We start from the raw sequence: 21060 nt of genomic DNA, 5'->3' as shown, positions 1-21060 counted from the left end.
AGGTGTGATGGAGATGTCATTGTAAACATGTCACTGTAAGTGCAGTACCTACCATGACTAGTCTAGTCACCTTTATAAAATGCATGAGCTGTGCTCTGTATCCTTGCCAGAGACTGCTACACATGCATTTTGAGAATTGTTATTTAATGAGGCCAGAAAGTCAGATTCTATACTCAAACACACACACACACACACACACACACACACACACACACACACACACACACACACACACACACACACACACACACACACACACACACACACACACACACACACACACACACACACACACACACACACACACACACACACACACACACACACACACACACACACACACACACACACACACACACACACACACACACACAGACAGACAGAAACTCTCTGGGCTGATGTCAGAAGGTTGTGTCCTCCTACGTAACACTCGTTGTTTACTTAGTGGGCTACTTACTAGGGCTCAGGACCCAAATGATACCTTCCTGTTTGCTTGATAGTTGTTTGTTACATTCGGTTTCTCCTTCTTTTTGCACTGATACTGTAACACTCGGTTGCATGTAATGTGAACTATGGGTACTAAATCAGGATTTTCACACTACTGAGCTGAACCGAGCCGAGCCAAACCAAGCTGTGCTGAGCTGGCCTGGTAATGCATTCATCCTAGTTGCTGGAACCGGGCTGACAATGTGAAAAGGAAATATCTGGGGCCAGCACAGTTCGTTCGGGTCGGCATGATAGTGTGAAAAGGGTGAAGATTTACTGTGTTTCTGAAAGTAAAGGTGGTTAGTTAGTTGGAGAGAACACGGTAAGGAAAGCAGAGTGAGTAGAGGAGGGATGGAAATGGGATTGGAGAGTCATACCTCAGCAGAATCCTCCTCTTTTCAGCCCCTGGTGAGGAACCCCATTTTAAGAAACTGAGAAAATGGACACAAGCTGAGCCCAAATGACACATCCCTTATTGGGAGACAGACGGACAGTGTTGGACACAGGCAGAGCCAAAATGAACCCCCTAAAGACACAGACTGATGCAACGGAGAGATGCGTTGTGAATTCTAATGCACACCTTATTAGGAAACTGACCCAAGGGAAGGATCTATCCAGAGCCAAAATGAACCCCTTCAAGAAGACCCAAAATGGACACAATCTGACCAAATGTTTAAGTAAATGAACAAGAATGTGGCGGGATAGGAACCACAATGGACCCTTCTTCCTGCCTAAAGACATAAAAATGTTTGTTCTTCTAATCAAACATCACATTAACATGGTTGCGCTTAACTGTGTGTGTGTGTGTGGATGTCTGCGTGTGTGTGCGTGTGCTTGCGTGTACGTGCGTGCCCGTGCGTGTGTGTTAGTGTGTGTATGTCTGCACATGTGTGTGTTTGCGTGCAATTGGTCTCAACCAACTGTAGGATATAAATGTTCTTATTACAGGAATGTCCATGCCTGGCATATTGCAGGTGATTATGGCTAATACAGTATTTGAAATTGAAATGCAAAAATGTAGGAATAGATGTTGAGATTTTAACGAAATAACTTTAAAAAGTCTGCTCTGAATCTGTCAGTTTCCATTCAATTTTTGTATATAACTGCTTTATAATACACCTTCAAAAGCACTGCCTAAGAAATCCTTTTATAGAGCATGATAATATCAGTGTTTAACCATGCCGACTGTGTCGGATAGAGTCTCTAATGTGTGTTTGCGCTTGATAATGTACTCGATAATGTTTGTTTACTGTAATATACACTAATTAAGCTTTTACTTCAGTATTACATTCTGTGGTGACTACAATAAGACAAACAGTAACACAAACTGTTTTGGCAATGCATTGGAGAGAGAGAGAGAAAGCTGGCATGTTTTGTGTACATCAAACCAGAAGGGACGATAAACTCGGGAGTTGGCATTCACACGGCGGAGGGGGAGTTTTGTTTGTTGTCCATGCAATGCTTTTGTTTGTGGTTTTTCTGGCTTTCATCAGCTACCATATGGCCAAAGGAACGCTCCAATGAAAAGAGCCAGGCAGGTAGTGTCTGTTCAGCTGTTTCTCATGTAAATATGCTATTCTTTCTGATGACAAGACTTAATTTGGGCTCCTGAGTGGCGCAGTGGTCTAAGGCACTGCATCTTAGTGCTAAAGGCGTCACTACAGACACCCTGGTTTGAATCCAGGCTGTATCACAACTGGCCGTGATTGGGAGTCTAAAAAGGCGGCGCACCATTGGCCCAGCGTCGTCCGGGTTTGGCCGTTATAGGCCGTCATTGTAAATAAGAATTTGTTCTTAATAACCTCTACCGACCCCCTGTCCCGGATCCGGGATCATCCTCATCAGAAAAGCTGACTAGCATAGCCTAGCCTAGCGCCACAGGGATATCATATAATATAATTTCATGAAATCACAAGTCCAATACAGCAAATGAAAGATAAACATCTTGTGAATCCAGCCAACATTTCCGATTTTTAAAATGTTTTACAGCGAAAACACAATATATATTTATGTTAGCTCACCACAATATCCAAAAACACACCGCCATTTTTCCACCGCAAAGGTAGCTTTCACAAAACCCACAAATAGAGATAAAATTAACCTTTTGTCAATAGGGGGTGCTGTTAGCACTTTTATTTTTTTGACATTGCCAAATTAAACTGCCTAGTAGTCAATTCTTGCTCGTACAATATGCATATTATTGTTATTATTGGATAGAAAACACTCTCTAGTTTCTATAACCGTTGGAATTATGTCTCTGAGTGGAACAGAACTCTATCTACAGCACTTTTCCTGACAGGGAGTGAGATTTCAGAAATCTTGGCCTCTGGTCCCAGGTCAGTTTTAATGTCCCTGTGAATGCTATGAGGATACAAACACTGCCTACACCTTCCTCTAGATGTCAGTAAGTGGTGACAATTTGAATGGAGTCGATTGCGCAATCAGGGCCTGTATAAAACACCAAAGACCGGAAGTAGCTTTCCTTTGGACCCTGCGCTCGACGCAAGAAGGACGTTGGACCGACCTCTTTCCAAGCCTTGGTTTAGCCAGTAATATATCGCCTGTCATGTTTTTACTTGTTATAGGTGTTAAAAACATCATAAGGTAGTTAATTTAAACCGTTTTATAGCAATTTATATCCGTTTAGTGCGATTTTGAGGCATTTATTTGTGACGCCCTTCCATGAGCTGGGCACGTTTCCTGTACATACCGAACGTTATTGGCCATTTCGACGGGACAAGAGGACATCTTTCGACCAAAAGACGATTAGACCGGAGAAAGGATACATTGCCCAAGATTCTGATGGAAGAACAGCTCACAGTAAGAACTATTTATGATGATAAATCGCTGTTCTGTTGAAAATGTTTAAACGCATATATCGCCATTTTGTTTTGTGTAGCTTCGCTTGGCGGACCCAGTATTGCACAGTAAGGATAATTTTAGAAATGTAAGTCAGCGATTGCATTAAGAACTAATTTGTCTTTCGATTCCTGTCAACCCTGTATTTTTTAGTCAAGTTTATGATTAGTTATCGATTAGACTAGATCACTCTCAAAGATGGCGCCCGACATTTTCAGGCCAGTTTTGCTACTATTCTCATTGTATAACCACGTTTTTTTGTGGCTAAATATGCACATTTTCGAACAAACTCTATATGTATGTTGTAATATGATGTTACAGGAGTGTCATCGGAAGAATTCTGAGAAGGTTAGTGAAAAAATTAATATATTTTGGTGATCATAACGTTATCGCTCCCGTTGCCTTGAATTCATGCTGGGGTAACGTTTGCACATGTGGTATGCTAATATAACGATTTATTGTGTTTTCGCTGTAAAACGCTTAGAAAATCTGAAATATTGTCTGAATTCACAAGATCTGTGTCTTTCCATTGCTATGCTTTGTCTATTTTTATGAAATGTTTTATGATGAGTAAATTGGTAATACACGTTGCTCTCTGTATTTATTCTAGTCGAGTTGTGATGGTGGGTGCAATTGTAAACTATGATTTCTACCTGAAATATGCACATTTTTCTAACAAAAACTATCCTATACAATAAATATGTTATCAGACTGTCATCTGATGAGGTTTTTTCTTGGTTAGTGGCTATCAATATCTTTATTTGGCCGAATTGGTGATAGCTACTGGTGGAGAGAAAAAATGGTGGACAAAGAAAAATGGTGTCTTTTGCTAACGTGGTTAGCTAATAGATTTACATATTGTGTCTTACCTGTAAAACATTTTAAAAATCAGAAATGATTGCTGGATTCACAAGAAGTGGATCTTTCATCTGGTATCTTGGACTTGTGATTGAATGATATTTAGATGCTACTATTTACTTGTGACGCTATGCTAGCTATGCTATTCAGCTTTTTTACTGGTGGGGGGGTGGGGGGTGCTCCCGGATCCAGGTTTCTGAGGCGGTAGAAGTTAATCACTAACCTTTGAACAACTTAATCAGATGACAGTCTTATAACATCATGTTATACAATACATTTATGTTTTGTTCGAAAATTTGCATATTTATAGCTACAAATCCTGGTTTTACATTGTGAATATGGCGCCAAAATGCACCAAATTGTCCGGAGAAATTTTGGACAGTCACGTAATCTAACCAAAAAACTCATCATAAACTTTGCTAAAAAATACATGTTGTACAGCAAATGAAAGATACACTGGTTCTTAATGCAACCGCTGTGTTAGATTTAAAAAAAAAAAAAAACTTTAGTACAAAGTACAGCATGCAATAATCTGAGACAGCGCCCAGCCATTCTCCGCCATGTTGGAGCCAACATATTCCACAAAAATACGAAATAACATCATAAATATTATCTTACCTTTGATGATCTTCCATCAGAATGCAGTGCAAGGAGTCCTAGTTCCACAATAAATCTTTGTTTTGTTTTAGAATGTCCATTTCTTCTGTCGAATTAGCAACTTTGGCTAGCATGGTGGCGCTCAAGTGTCCATCAATGTTTGGCGCATGGAATGAAAAATTCAAAAACTGATAATAAAAGTCGAATAAACTGGTCAAACTCAGTTGAGAATCCATCTTTAGTATGTTTTTCTCGTATGTATCCAATAACGTCCAAGACGGAGCATTTTGTCGTGTCTACCTAACGCATTGCAGAAAACAATATGGTGCTCTCTGGTGCGCAGCAAAATACTGCCAATATGGCGGACCTGTCACTCCAAAAGCTCTCATTCGGTCTCACATCAAGCTAGACACCCCATTCAACATTCTACTGCCTGTTGACATCTAGTGGAAGGCGTATGAAGTGCATACAGATCCATAAATAAAAGGCAATTGAATAGGCAAGGCCTTACACAGAGACCCATTTTCAGAATTTTCAGTTCCTGTTTGGAAGTTTGCTGCCAAATGAGTTCTGTTTTACTCACAGATATAATTCAAACAGTTTTAGAAACTTCAGAGTGTTTTCTATCCAATAGTAATAATAATATGCATATCGTATGATCTAGAACAGAGTACGAGTGTCACGCGGGACTAGGTGGGTGAAGGAATCAAACGCAGAGAGTTCCAATTGCGAAAAGTGCTCCTTTACTATAGCACACAAAAAATGAATAAGCCCAAACATACAGGGCGCAGCGAACAACTTGAATAACTCAAAACACAGGGTGCCAAGTAATTAGAAAAATAAATACACCTCTACCTAAAACACACACACGTAACATAAAGACAATCCCGCACAAAACAAGGGCGGGTCTACCTCCTACATATAGGGAAGCTCATTAACCGAAAACAGAAACACAGGTGAAACTAATAAGACAAAACAAACAGACAAACGAAAAAGGGATCGGTGGCGGCTAGTAGGACGGTGACGACGACCGCCGAGCACCGCCCGAACAGGCAGGGGAGCCAACTTCGGCGGAAGTTGTGACAGTACCCCTCTCCTGACGCGCGGCTCCCGCAGTGCGCCACCACCGGCCTCGAGGACGACCCGGAGGGCGAGGCGCCGGGCGATCCGGGTGGACGCGGTGGAAGTCTCTCAGTAGAGAGGATCCAAAGGATCCAAAATGTCCCCCACCGGAACCCAGCATCTCTCCTCCGGACCGTACCCCTCCCAGTCCACGAGGTACTGTAGGCCCCTCACCCGGCGTCTCGAGTCCAGAATGACACGTACAGTGTACGCCGGGGACCCCTCAATATCCAGAGGGGGCGGAGGGAACTCAGGCACCTCACTTTCTTGCAGGGGACCAGCCACCACCGGCCTGAGGAGAGACACATGAAACGAGGGGTTAATACGGTAATACCTAGAAAGTTGTAACCTATAACACACCTCGTTTATTCTCCTCAGGACTTTAACTTTTACTTGGTACTCATCCCGGATCCGGGAGCACCCTCATCAGTAAAAAAGCTGACTAGCATAGCCTAGCATAGCGCCACAAGTAAATACTAGCATCTAAATATCATGAAATCACAAGTCCAAGACACCAGATGAAAGATACACATCTTGTGAATCCAGCCATCATTTCTGATTTTTAAAATGTTTTACAGGGAAGACACAATATGTATTTCTATTAGCTGACCACGTTAGCAAAAGACCCAACTTTTTTTTCTCCACCATTTTGTTACTGCATAGGTAGCTATCACAAATTCGACCAAATAAAGATATAAATAGTCACTAACCAAGAAACAACTTCATACGATGACAGTCTGATAACATATTTATTGTATAGCATATGTTTTGTTCGAAAAATTTGCATATTTCAGGTATAAATCATAGTTTTACATTGCAGCCACCATCACAAAATCTCACCAAAGCAGCTAGAATAACTACAGAGACCAACGTGAATTACCTAAATACTCATCATAAAACATTTATGAAAAATACACAGCGTACAGCAAATGAAAGACCAACATCTTGTGAATCCAGCCAATATTTCAGATTTTTTAAGTGTTTTACAGTGAAAACACAATATAGCATTATATTAGCTTACTACAATAGCCAACCACACAGCAGCATTGATTCATGCACGTTAGCGATAGCGAATAAACCAGCAAAAGATATTACATTTTTCACTAACCTTCTCAAAACTTCATCAGATGACAGTCCTATAACATCATATTACACAATACATATATGGTTTGTTCGAAAATGTGCATATTTAGCGGCACAAATCGTGGTTATACAATGAGAATAGTAGCCAAACTGCAAACAAAATGTCGGGAGAAATCTTGGGAGAGGCACCTAATCTAATCAATAACTAATCATAAACTTGACTAAAAAATACAGGTTGGACAGCAAATGAAAGATACATTAGTTCTTAATGCAACCGCTGTGTTAGATTTTTAAAATTAACGTTACTACGACATACAGCGTGCGTTAAAGCGAGACCGCACCGAAATTAATGGCGGAATAATAGTTTAACATTTTTCAACAGAACAACGAATTAACATCATAAATAGTTCTTACTATTTGATGAGCTTCCATCAGAATCTTGTGCAAGTTGTCCTTTGTCCAGAATAATCGTTGCTCGGTTGTAGATTGTCATCTTCAACTTTGGAATTAGCAGCAAACATTAGCCATGTGGCGAAAACGTGTCCAACTCACCATAACGCAGCACAAACAAAATACCGAAAATCGCAATATACTGATATAAACTGATATAACTCAGTTTAAATTAACTACATTATGATGTTTTTAACACCTATATCGAATAAAATCAGAGCCGGATAAATCTAACTCCTATAACGAGAGCTTTTCAGAATGCAATCCTGAGGTCTGTCTCGCGTCATGACGAACGTTGAAAAGATTGCACCCCCGGTTCCAAGAGCTTTTGTACGGCCTCAGATCTACCTAGACACTCCATTCCAATTCTCACTGCTTACTGACATCTAGGGGAAGGCGTATGCAGTGCATGTCGACCCATAGATTACATGCAAATTAATAAACTGACCCTGGAACAGAGTGCCCGATTTCAGATTTCTCACTTCCTGACAGGAAGTTTGCTGCAAAATGAGTTCTGTTTTACTCACAGATATAATTCAAACGGTTTTAGAAACTAGAGAGTGTTTTCTATCCAATAGTAAAAATAATATGCATATTGTACGGGCAAGAATTGAGTACGAGGCAGTTTAATTTGGGAACGAATTTTTACAAAGTCGAAATGGCGCCCCCCTATTGAGAAAAGGTTAAACGGCCCCACACACTGCGGCCCCAGCTTCCGACAGAGCAGGCGGAGGGGCAGGTTTCGGGTCGAGAGCCAGACCCTGTCCCCCGGTGTGAACACGGGGGCCTCATTGCGGTGCTGGTCAGCGCTCCTCTTCTGCCGTTGTCCCGCTAACCTTAGCGATTCCTGGACGGCTTTCCAGGTGTCCTTGGAGCGCTGTACACATTCCTCTACCGCAGGAGCCTCGGTCTGGCTCTGATGCCATGGGGCCAGGACCGGCTGGTAACCTAACACACACTCAAAAGAGGACATGTTCGTTGAGGAGTGGCGGAGGGAGTTCTGAGCGAGCTCAGCCCAAGGAACATACCTCGCCCACTCACCAGGCCGGTCCCGGCAATATGACCGCAGAAACCTGCCCACATCCTGGTTTACGCGCTCCACCTGCCCATTACTCTCGGGGTGAAAACCCGAGGTCAAGCTGACCGAGACCCCCAGTCTCTCCATAAACGCCCTCCAAACTCTGGACGTGAATTGGGGGCCCCGATCAGAAACGATGTCCTCAGGCACCCCATAATGCCGGAAGACATGAGTAAACAAGGCCTCCGCAGTCTGCAGGGCCGTAGGGAGACCGGGCAACGGGATGAGACGGCAGGACTTAGAAAACCGATCCACAACGACCAGGATCGTAGTACTTCCCTGGGACGGGGGAAGATCGGTAAGAAAATCCACCGATAAGTGTGTCCACGGCCGTTGTGGAACGGGGAGGGGCTGTAACTTCCCTCTAGGCAAGTGCCGAGGAGCCTTGTTCTGAGCGCACACCGAGCAGGAGGAGACATAAAATCTCACGGCCTTAGCCAACGTGGGCCACCAGTATCTCCCTCTAAGACTCCGCACTGTCCTCTCGATGCCAGGCTGACCCGAGGAGGGGAGAGTATGAGCCCAACGGATTAGCTTATCCCAGACCCCCCCCGGCACGTACTGAGCCCTCACTGGACAGTTAGGGGGGGCCGGCTCTAACCGTGAGGCTCTCTCTATCTCCGCGTCCACCTCCCATACCACCGGTGCCACGAGACATGAAGGTGGAATGATGGGAGTTGGCTCAACGGACCGCTCCTCGGTATCATAGAGGCGGGACAGCGCGTCGGCTTTGGTGCATCTAGCCTGACGCGGATTTAGTCTCCTCACTGCCCGGATGTACTCGAGATTATGATGGTCAGTCCAGATGAGAAAAGGGTGTTTCGCCCCCTCAAGCCAATGTCTCCACACCTTCAGAGCCTTGACAACAGCTAACAACTCCCGGTCCCCCACGTCATAGTTTCGCTCCGCCGGACCGAGCTTCCTCGAAAAGAAGGCACAAGGGCCGAGCTTGGGTGGTACGCCCGAGCGCTGGGACAGCACGGCCCTGACCCCCGCCTCGGACGCGTCCACCTCCACTATGAACGCTAAAGAGGGGTCCGGATGCGCCAACACGGGCGCATTGGTGAACAGCTCCTTCAGACGACTGAAAGCTCTGTCCGCCTCTGCTAACCAACGCAAGCGCACCGGTCCTCCCTTCAGCAGTGAGGTAATGGGAGCAGCCACCTGACCAAAACCCCGGATTAACCTCCGGTAGTAATTGACAAACCCTAAAAACCGCTGCACCTCTTTCACCGTGGTCGGAGTCGGCCAATTACGCACGGCTGTAACGCGGTCATCCTCCATCACCACCCCGGAGGTGGAAATACGATAACCCAGGAAGGAAACGGCCTGTTTGACGGCCCATATGGCATGACGCGGTACTCATAATGGCCAGATGTAGTACTAAATGCGGTTTTCCACTCATCTCCTCCCCGGATACGCACCAGATTATACGCACTCCTCAGGTCCAGTTTTGTGATGAAGCGCGCCCCGTGAAATGATTCCACCGCCGTAGCGATGAGAGGTAGTGGGTAACTAAACCCCACTATGATGGAATTTAGACCTCGATAATCAATGCACGGGCGTAAACCACCATCTTTCTTCTTCACAAAAAAGAAGCTCGAGGAGACAGGTGATGCAGAGGGCCGAATGTATCCCTGTCCCAGTGATTCAGTAACATATGTCTCCATAGCCACTGTCTCCTCCTGGGACAAAGGATACACGTGACTCCTAGGAAGTGCAGCGTTCTTCAGGAGGTTTATCGCGCAGTCCCCTCGACGATGGGGTGGTAATTGGGTCGCCTTCTTTTTACTGAAGGCGATAGCCAAATCGGCATATTCAGAGGGAATGCGCACGGTGGAAACCTCGTCTGGACTCTCCACCGTAGTCGCACCAACGGCAACTCCTATACACCTGCCTGAACACTCCTCTGACCACCCCTTAAGAGCCCCCTGTCGCCAGGAAATCACCGGGTTGTGCTGAGCTAGCCAGGGAATTCCCAACACCACTGGAAACGCAGGTGAGTCGATAAGGAACAGACTAATCTGCTCCTTATGACTACTCTGCGTTACCATGTCCAGTGGTACCGTGGCCTCCCTGACCATGCCTTACCCTAATGGTCGGCTATCTAAGGAGTGCACGGGGAAAGGTAGGTCTAACGACACAAGGGGAATCCCTAGCTTTAACGCGAGCCCCCGATCTATGAAATTCCCAGCTGCGGCTGAATCGACTAGCGCCTTATGCTGTAGAGAGGGAGAAAACCCTCATACATATGACCGACAGGAAGCTCTGGGTAAGTCTGGTGCTGACTCACCTGGGGTGATCGAGTAGTGCTCCGCCTGCCCTCCCGACTCCCAGACGAGTTCCTCCAGCACCGGTCGGCCGTGTGCCCTCGCCGACCACAACTGGTGCAGGAGGACACTCCTCCTCCGGTCCCCCTCGACGGGGAGATAGGAGCAGGAGGGCTGGGAGGTGGAAACGACAGGACCTGTTCCGAACGTCTGCAGGCAGCCAGCAGGTTGTCGAGACGGATGGCCATGTCAATAAGTTCATCCAGCGTAAGGGTGGTGTCCCGACACGGTAGCTCCCTGCGGATGTCCTCCCTAAGGCTACATCGGAAATGGTCTATTAAGGCCCTGTCGTTCCACCCTGCTCCTGCGGCCAAGGTCCTGAACTCCGGTGCAAAGTCCTGTGCGCTCCTCGTCTCCTGACGCAGGTGGAACAGCCGTTCACCCGCCGCACGACCCTCTGGTGGGTGGTCAAACACAGCTCGGAATCTGCGGGTGAACTAATGGTAATGATCCCTCGCCGAGTCTGGGCCATTCCACACTGCGTTGGCCCACTCGAGAGCTTGTCCAGTCAAACAGGAGACGAGGGCGCTCACGCTCTCCTCTTCGGAGGGAAAAGGACGAACGGTTGCCAGGTAAAGTTCCAGTTGGAGAAGGAAACCCTGACACCCAGCCGCCGTTCCATCATACTCCCGTGGGAGCGTCAGCCGAAGAGCCCTGGAGCTGGATGCGGTAGCAGGAACAGGAGGTGCTGGAGTAGGGGGTGCTGGAGATGAGGTGGGAAGGCCACTCCTCTCCCATCGATCCATCCTCTCCATCATTTGGTCCATAGCTGAACCAATCCTGTGGAGAACACTGGTATGATGGAGGACCCTTTCCTCCATCGATGGGAGAGGAGATGCGGCTGCTCCTGCTGATTCCATAAGTGGTGCGGGATTCTGTCACGCGGGACAAAAAATAGAAACACAGGTGAAACTAATAAGACAAAACAAACAGACAAACGAAAAAGGGATCGGTGGCGGCTAGTAGGACGGTGACGACGACCGCCGAGCACCGCCCGAACAGGCAGGGGAGCCAACTTCGGCGGAAGTCGTGACAACGAGGCCGTTTAATCTGGGCACGATTTTTTCCCAAAGTGAAAACAGCGCCCCCTATTGAGAAGAAGCCTAGTTAAATAAAATAATAATAATTGGACTGGTATAGCAATCATTAATCCACAGTGGTAGCTCTGAATATGGCTAATCTCTAGACTGATAGCAAGCGCCTTTGTCTGTCGCTCACCTGATTCAATGGCTATATTATTCAAAGGGTTTCAGACAAAAAAGCTATTTTTTATTGGTGTTAGTCAGATAATGAATATACTTTATAACAATGGCACTGACTGAATATATTTCGGCAGAGCTTGGAACCGCACACCTTTCTAACCCTACAGTACTGAACGTACCATTATGGTCCCGAGGGTCATGTTTTAACCTTCTCAGAGTGTATGTGGGATAACGTTGCACAAAAACCCTACAAGGGACCTAAGGGGAACATTGCCTAATGTCTTTAGAACTGCTCCTGTTTGCTAGGGGTATGTCAGAATAAGAAAGGGGGGTCGCCTCCAGTACATATCCAATCAATACCCACTACTACAGCTAGCATACATCTCCTGTTTCACCATGAGGAATGAGAGATGGCTTTAAGATTGTTCTCATTCATCAAACACCCATTTCCACCTCATATCAAGGACAAGGCAACTGAATGGTGTTTTACCCCAACAGCAGCAGCTGGGGGACTTACTGAGAGCACCTTAACGTTTTCAAATATATTTTTCCACTCATGCTTGAAATGTGCTCAATTTACTGAATGTCATGCAGCCAAGTGAAAAATAAAGGTTTGATTTGTGCCGTAAGTGGTTGGTGATGACACAGAGATGCGACACAGAGATGTTTTGAGAGAGACAGGGAGAGAGAGAGATGTAGGTTATAGTCAAGACCCATTATTTTGAAGTTTATTATTGTACATACTCCTCACCTATCAGACAGACTGTGTATCTGTCAATTCGATTGTCAACTCCAACTCACACACATACACTTACTGGACTCTCTTCCTTCTACTTATGTGTGTGTACGTGCGTGTGTGTGTAACGCTATGTCTAATAGGGTTCATTACCCACTGAGACAAGGGGTGTGGGAGATTATTGACCAGCCTGTCAGCCATGATCAACTTGGACGTGGAGAGTCTGGAAACATTTCAAATCTGCTGCTGACTTTCAGCATTCTTTAAGAGTTCTTTAAGCATTATCAACGTTTTTTCAATGTCCTTTCTGTCTGTCTCTCTCTGTCTTTCTGTCTGTCTCTATCTCTGTCTGTCTCTCTCTGTCTTTCTGTCTGTCTCTATCTCTCTCTGTCTCGATCTGTCTTTCTGTCTGTCTCTATCTCTGTCTGTCTCTCTCTGTCTTTCTATCTGTCTCTATCTCTGTCTGTCTCGATCTGTCTTTCTGTCTGTCTCGATCTGTCTCTCTGTCTACTGTCTGTCTGTTTCTCTGTCTCTCTGTCTTTCTCTGTCTGTCTCGCTTTCTCTGTCTATCTGTTTGTCTCTCTCTGTCTTTCTGTCTGTCTCGATCTGTCTCGATCTGTCTGTCTGTCTGTCTGTCTGTCTGTCTGTCTGTCTGTCTGTCTGTCTGTCTGTCTCTCTCTGTCTGTCTTTCTGACTGTCTTTATCTCTGTATTTCTCTCCCCCTCTCTTTCTGTCTTTCTATTTTGCTCTCTCTCTTTCTGTCTCAATTTCTCCCTTCCTCTGTCTCACTTTCTCTCTTTCTCTGTCTCACTTTCTCCCCCTCTCTGTCTTTCTCTCCCCTTCTGTCTCTGTCTTGCGCTCTCTCAATTCAATTCAATTCAATTGACTTTATTGACATGGCAAGTTATTATTACTTACATTGTCAAAGTATACATATCGAAAAATTTTAATAAAATATATATGTATATATATATACACAAAATATATATATATTTATATATAAATAAATGGTGGGACTAACAGCAATAATAATAGTAGTAGTGGACATGGGATTACCATTAATAACAGCTACAACAACAATATTAATCAGAACAACAATACATTAAAGCAACAGTAGTAGACCAGTGTCAACATGACTGAGAAGACACATGACCTGGTACGAAAGACAAAACAAAACTAAGCTAAATGGGAAATATTATCAACATTACTTTGCATTTTTCACTGGCTGTCCCTCAGGCTGTGGCAGGAGGACACATATTTGGCTGCCAAAACTGCACATTTTGGCTTTTCACCCAACAAATATTTGAATTTTTCTTCATCTTTTATAGTTTCAAATTCTTTGTATTGAATTATAATTTTGGGAAAGAAATATGCTCTTAGGTCTGAGTATTTGTCACAGTGTAGTAGGAAATGCACTTCTGTCTCTACCTCTCCCCTGGAGCAGAGTGAGCACAGCCTGTCCTCCCTGGGCAGCCAGGTTTGTCTGTGACGACCGGTCTCTATAGCCAGACTGTGCTCACTGAGTCTGTACCTAGTCAATGTTTTCCTCAGTTTTCTATCAGTCACAGTGGTCAGATAGTCTGCCACCATGTACTGTCTGTTTAGAGCCAAATAGCATTGAAGTTTACTTTGATTTTTTGTTGTGTCTTTCCAATAGGTTATATATTTTTCTTTTTGTTTTGTGATGATTTGGTTGGGCCAGATTTTCTGAGGGCTGTCCCGAGGCTCTATGGGGTTGGTTTGGGTTGGTGAACTGAGCCTCAGAACCAGCTGGCTGAGGGGACTCTTCTCTGGTTTCATCTCTTGACATTGTAGAGCTGTGTGATGGAATGTTTTAGGGTCACTTGTTTTTAGATGGTTGTAAAATTTGATGGCTCTTTTTTCTATTCGAATGAGGAGGGGATATTGGCCCAATTCTGCCCTACATGCGTTATTTGGAGTTTTTCTTTGTACTTGCAATACAGTCTTGCAAAACTCTGCATGCAATACTTCAATTGGATGTTTGTCCCATTTAGTAAATTCATTATTAGAGAGTGGACCCCATACTTCACTGCCATATAGAGCAATTGGTTCTATAACTGATTGAAAAATTTTGAGCCAGATTCTAATTGGAATTTCAATTTTGATGTTCCTTTTAATGGCATAGAATGCTCTTCTTGCTTTGTCTCTCAGCTCATTCACAGCCATGTGAAAGCTACCTGTGTTGCTGATATTTAGTCCTAGATATGTGTAGTTTTTGGTGTGTTCTAATAGAACTGTGTCCAAATAGAATTTATATTTGTCATCCTTATTTCCGGACCTTTTTTGGAATATCATTATATTTGTTTTTTTTAGGTTAACGGTCAGAGCCCAAGTCTGACAGAACCTGTGAAGATGATCTAGGTGTTGCTGTAACCCCTCTTTAGTGGGAGACAGCAGCACCAGGTCATCTGCGTACAGCAGACACTTGATTTCAGTGTTGTGTAGGGTGATACCAGGTGCTGTCGATTCTTCTAATGTTTTTGCCAATTCATTCATGTAGATGTTAAATAATGTTGGACTTATTGGGCAGCCCTGTTTCACTCCCCGCCCCTGAGAGAAGAAGTCTGTTTGCTTGTTGCCAATTTTAACCGCACATTTGTTTTTAGTGTACATTGATTTAATAAAATCATATGTTTTCCCTCCAATACCACTTTCTATTAGTTTATAAAAAAGACCTTCGTGCCAAATTGAATCAAATGCTTTCTTGAAATCTACAAAACACGAGTAGATTTTGCCTTTGTTTTGGTTAACTTGTTTATCAATTAGAGTGTGGAGGGTGTAAATGTGGTCTGTTGTACGATAATTTTTTAGAAATCCAATCTGGCTTCTGCTCAGGACGTTGTGTTCGTCAAGGAATGATGTAGTCTGCTATTTATAATACTGCAGAGAATTTTCCCCAAGTTGCTGTTAACGCATATTCCTCTGTAATTATTTGGGTCAAATTTGTCTCCATTTTTATAGATTGGTGTGATCAGTCCCTGGTTCCAAATATCGGGGAAAATACCTGCAGTGAGGATAATGTTGAAGAGTTTGAGTATAGCCAATTTGAATTTGTGGTCTGTATATTTGATCATTTCATTTAAAATCCCATCAGCACCACAGGCCTTTTTGGGTTGGAGATTGCATATTTTTTCCAATAATTCTTCTTCTGTAATTGGGGTATCCACAGGATTCTGATAGTCTTTGACTGTTAATTCAAGGATTTGTAATTTTTCTTGTATATCTTTTTGTTCTGGGCTCTTTGTTATATTGCTGTAGAGGTTTGCAAAGTGATTTCTCCACATATCCCCATTTTGGATAGCCAACTCCTCATGATGAGGTTTGTTTAATTTATTCCAATTCTCCCAGAAGTGGTTTGATTCTATGGATTCCTCAATTCCATCCAGCTGATTTCTAATGTGCTGTTCCTTTTTTGTTCTTAGGGTGCGTTTGTATTGCTTCAGTGTTTCCCCATATTGAAGGCGTATATTTTTGTTGTCTGGTTCTCTGTGTTTTTGATTAGATATATTTCTCAATTACTTTCTTAGATTTTTGCAATCATTATCAAACCATTTTTCATTATCTGTTATTTTTGGTTTGCTCTTATGCTTCTTTAGATTAGCCAAGGAGGCTAATTTGTCAAATATAAAGTTTATGTTCCTAACGGCCAAATTTACACCTTCATTGCTGAAGGAGAATGTTAAGGCTAAAAAGTTGTCCAGGAGAGATTGTATTTTTTGGCTACTAATTGCTTTTTGGTAGATGTCTGTACTGTTTGCACTCCATCTATAGGCTTGTTTAGTACCATGTAATTTATTGGGCCATGATGCTTCATGGTTGGGTTCTGCTCTTCTCAGATACACTGTGATTTTACTGTGGTCTGAGAGAGGTGTTAGTGGGCTGACTGTGAAGGCTCTGAGAGACTCTGGGTTTAGGTCGGTGAGGAAGTAGTCTACAGTGCTGCTGCCAAGGGATGAGCTGTAGGTGTACCTACCAAAAGAGTCTCCTCTCAGCCTGCCATTGACTATGTACAGACCCAGTGTTCGACAGAGCCTCAGGAGCTGTAATCCATTTTTGTTTTTCACTTTGTCATAGTTGTTTCTGTGGGGGTATGTGGGGAGGGAAAGGTTGTTGCTTCCTGGTAGGTGTTTATCCCCATGACTGTTAATAGTGTCTTGTTCTTCTGCTATTCTAGCATTCAGGTCTCCACAGACCAGTAAGTTGCCTTGGGCCTGAAAGTGACTAATCTCTCCCTCTAGAATGGAGAAGCTTTCTTCGTTGAAGTAGGGTGACTCTGAGGGGGGAATGTATGTGGCACAGAGGAAGACGTTTTTATCTGTCAAGATAGCCTCCTTGTTGATTTTTAACCAGATAAAGAATTCTCCTGTTTTGATCAATTCGATTGAATTAATTAGTTCAGATTTATACCATATTTGCATTCCCCCTGAGTCTCTGCCCTGTTTGATTCCTTTTAATTTAGTGGATGGTATGATTATCTCCCTATAACCTAGTGGACAGCCAGTGGAAACATCACCTCTGCACCATGTTTCCTGTAGTACTAAAATATCAACATCATCAATTTCTTTCAGGAAGTCTGGGTTTCTGCTCTTTAGCCCAAAAGCAGAGGACTTCAATCCTTGTATATTCCAACATGCAACGTAAAAAGACTTCATAACTTTTTTTTCTCTTTTCTTTACCTTTCAAAATGAGACAAACACTCACAATCCAAGAAGAACCATTAAAATAGGATTTTTCAATTAAAGTAAACTCTTATTTTGCAAATGTGATTTGTTTATCATTTAAGATAGAATTTGTGTCATGCCACTTGGGTGGATGTAGTGTGAGAATGGTGGAGTTCTTGTGCTCATCTTACCATGACCCTCGGCCCATCACATGTGAGCATAGTAGACTCAGCATTTGTTTAATGTCACTCATTTGGTTGGTGGGGGCTGGGCCAGTTGCTCCTCTCACAGCCTGTGCGTAGCTCTGCCTGCTGGGCTGTGGCTCCTCCAGGTGTGGGTCTGCGGTGGGGAGGGGGGGGGTGGTAGGCCTCATCTGGGTGGCTCTGAAGCTGGGCTGGGGTGGTCTGTGCTGCGCTGGCTGTGGTGGGCATTGAGGTTGGTGGTGCTGTGGTCGTGGCTGGGGGGTCCAGGGTGCTGGTCCGGGATGTTGTCTCGGTGATCTCGGCGGGGTGGAGATTGCTCCGCTGTTCCTGGGTGGAGAGGTCGGGCTGCGGTTTAGAGCGACGTCCTTGAGAGTCTTGGCAAGGATGGGGACTGTCTCCCTGTACAGGTGAACATGGTCATAGAGACAGTCCAGATCGAGGGTGGGATGGTGGGCCAGGTGTACATTGGGTCGCAGGGCACAGTCCCGGGATAGGCTGGCATTTATTCTTTGGATTGTGGCAGGGTGGAAGTCCCTCCTCTGTAGAAGGGTTGACACTATGATTCTTGAGTTGGGGAAGATTGCGGAGGCCTTCTCAATCACTCCCCGTAGTGAAGTCGCCACCCTCTCCTGCTGAGCACGCAGGTCGTTGCTTCCGGTATGTATGATTATGTGGCTTGGCGACCCGAGATGGTTCTTATCAAGCAGCTCCATGGCACTTTGCGTTGTTGGGCACCACACCTTTCTCGTTTTGTGTCTAGGGAAAAGTTTCTTCTCCTGAACATACTTCCCATTTGAGTCCATTAACAGGACGATGTCAGCCAGTGTTTCTTCTGGACTGGGGGGGGGCAGAGGGGGGGCTGGTGGGTGTTGGAGCTGGGGTGTGGCTGGTCTGTGTGGGTGCCACTGTCAGTGGGAGGCTGTTCTGTGGGTTGGGGAGGAGGGGTGCAGCAGCCAGGGCTGGGGAAGTCTGGCTGGTTGAGCTGGGCTCCTCTGCTGTGTGAGGGCAGGTCATAGGGTGGTGATCTATCTGCTCCTGCAGCCTTTCCTCTGCTCTCTTTCTCTCCTGCAGCTCCTCTCTTAGTGCGGTCAGCTCCTTATTGCTGCTCTGCCTGTCTTTTTGGAGCTCTCTCACCTCCTTTGTTAGATCAGCCAGCTCTCTCTTGAGTCCGTCTCTCTCTTGCTGAACCTCTTTCAGCTGTGTTGCAAGGCTGCTGTCCTGCTCTGTCCTCACCTTGGTTAGGAGCTCCTCTAAGGTGTGGTTGTCTGGTTGCTGTTTGCTCACGCTCTCCCTGAGCAGGACCACCTCCCCCTCCAGTTTGGTGAACTCATCCCTCATGGCAGCCATGGTGGTGAGGAGGGCCTGAGCCTGCTCTGCACTGAGGGGGTCGCTCTCCTCCTGGGGCGTGTCCTCCACTATGGTGGAAAGAGAGGTGCTGGATGTGCCTTTTTGGGTGGGGAGGGTAGGGGTGAGGGTGGAGTTTGTGTTGTGGGAGGGCATGTCACTGGTGGTGTCCTTCTCTCTCTCCGCTCTCTCCTTAATGGTCTGAAAGTCTGTTTCAAACAGCCTGATGTTACCTTGCACCATGACAGTCCCAGTCTTGTAGAGGTTGATTGTTATCATGGTGCTGTCAGGGTCGTCTGTCTCTTTGATTTTCAGCTTCCACCCATTACAGATTCCCTCTTTCTTTATGCATGGGTAGTGAGAGCAGACTGCTGAGCGCCATGCATTTGGCTGGTCAGTGAGGAAGATGAGATTACTCACGTCACCGTTTTTGTAGAGGTCTGCAAAAAGGGTTTCTGGCCTCTTCTCTAGTAGTTTCTGTTTGAAAGCTTTCCTCATTGTGTCATTTTTGACCTTTTTTGGGTAGAGAATGGATTCTGCGCTGAGGGGGAGTGGGGACATGGTGTCTGTGCGCTCTGCTACTACCGCTACTGCTGCGCTGTTCTGCTGCCCCGTTGCCATGGCAACCGATTTGTTCGTCTGCTGTTCGCGCTACTTTCAAAAAACAGCAAATATAGTGAAAAATCCTCACACAAAAGACTGAAGATATGTTTACAGTTAGTCCGTGCTCCTTTTTGTTTTACTCACTCAGTTTGGTCGTTTGATGTAGTTGTATTAACTGACCTTGCTAGTTTTGTTCTAGCTCGTTTCTTATGGCTAGCTTGTTAGTCTGCTGGCTGGGTCTTTGTTGTGTAGCTAGCTAGCTAGACTCAAAACTTCTTAACTTGAGGCGCCAAGTTACTTTTTTTTCTATTCTAAATGTATAGAGTTGTTGTTCATCACTTCTTGTCTGGAATTCTTCTTCGATTAGAGTGTTTATCTCATTCTAAAAACCAAAAAAATCAAATATATCAGGAGCTCATGTTGAGCATGACTCTCTCTCTCTCTCTCTCTCTCTCTGTCTCTGTCTCTGTATCTCTCTCTCCCTCTCTCTATCTATCTCTCTCTCTCTCTCTCTCTTGCTCTCTCTCTTTCATACTGTATCACAGTACCATTTTTAAATAATAGCCAGTGTAACATTCAATGGCTGTTTTATCGTCCACATCTGTGATCAAGAAGTTGAAACATTGGTACATAATCTTTGAACAGGAACTCCATATTCATAAAAAAGCAATCGTGTTTGTCCATTTTGGAAGATCCACACAATATCATACTGTAAGCACTATTTGTTGCTAAATTGTGTAGGCCTATTTCTTGGTCATGTCTACAACATACAGTGGGGCAAAAAAGTATTTAGTCAGCCACCAATTGTGCAAGTTCTCCCACTTAAAAAGATGAGAGAGGCCTGTAATTTTCATCATAGGTACACTTCAACTATGACAGACAAAATGAGAAAAGAAAATCCAGAAAATCACATTGTAGGATTTTTTATGAATTTATTTGCAAATTATGGTGGAAAATAAGTATTTGGTCAATAACAAAAGTTTATCTCAATACTTTGTTATATACCCTTTGTTGGCAATGACAGAGGTCAAACGTTTTCTGTAAGTCTTCACAAGGTTTTCACACACTGTTGCTGGTATTTTGGCCCATTCCTCCATGCAGATCTCCTCTAGAGCAGAGATGTTTTGGGGCTGTTGCTGGGCAACACAGACTTTCAACTCCCTCCAAAGATTTTCTATGGGGTTGAGATCTGGAGACTGGCTAGGCCACTCCAGGACCTTGAAATGCTTCTTACGAAGCCACTCCTTAGTTGCCCGGGCGGTGTGTTTGGGATCATTGTCATGCTGAAAGACCCAGCCACGTTTCATCTTCAATGCCCTTGCTGATGGAAGGCTGATGGAAGGAGGTTCACTCAAAATCTCACGATACATGGCCCCATTCATTCTTTCCTTTACACGGATCAGTCGTCCTGGTCCCTTTGCAGAAAA

General features: G+C 44.6%; 1 protein-coding gene across 4 annotated transcripts in view; it reads left to right on the top strand.

The window, feature by feature from the left end:
* LOC139537624 (glutamate receptor 4-like) overlaps positions 1–21060 on the top strand; it is a 202682-nt gene that overhangs the window by 143975 nt on the left and 37647 nt on the right. The window contains exon 10 of one of the 4 annotated variants that reach the window (XM_071339161.1): positions 889–4709. The exons of the other annotated variants lie outside the window; for them this stretch is intronic. Coding sequence (XP_071195262.1) covers positions 889–921 — 33 coding nt within the window. The 3' untranslated portion in view covers positions 922–4709. Of the gene's footprint in view, positions 1–888; positions 4710–21060 lie in introns of those variants that run through there. 4 annotated transcript variants of the gene reach the window in all.

The sequence above is a fragment of the Salvelinus alpinus genome, chromosome 13, assembly GCF_045679555.1.
Source record: "Salvelinus alpinus chromosome 13, SLU_Salpinus.1, whole genome shotgun sequence".
Classification (NCBI taxonomy): Eukaryota; Metazoa; Chordata; class Actinopteri; order Salmoniformes; family Salmonidae; genus Salvelinus; species Salvelinus alpinus.
This window is presented reverse-complemented; position numbering and strand designations above follow the sequence as displayed.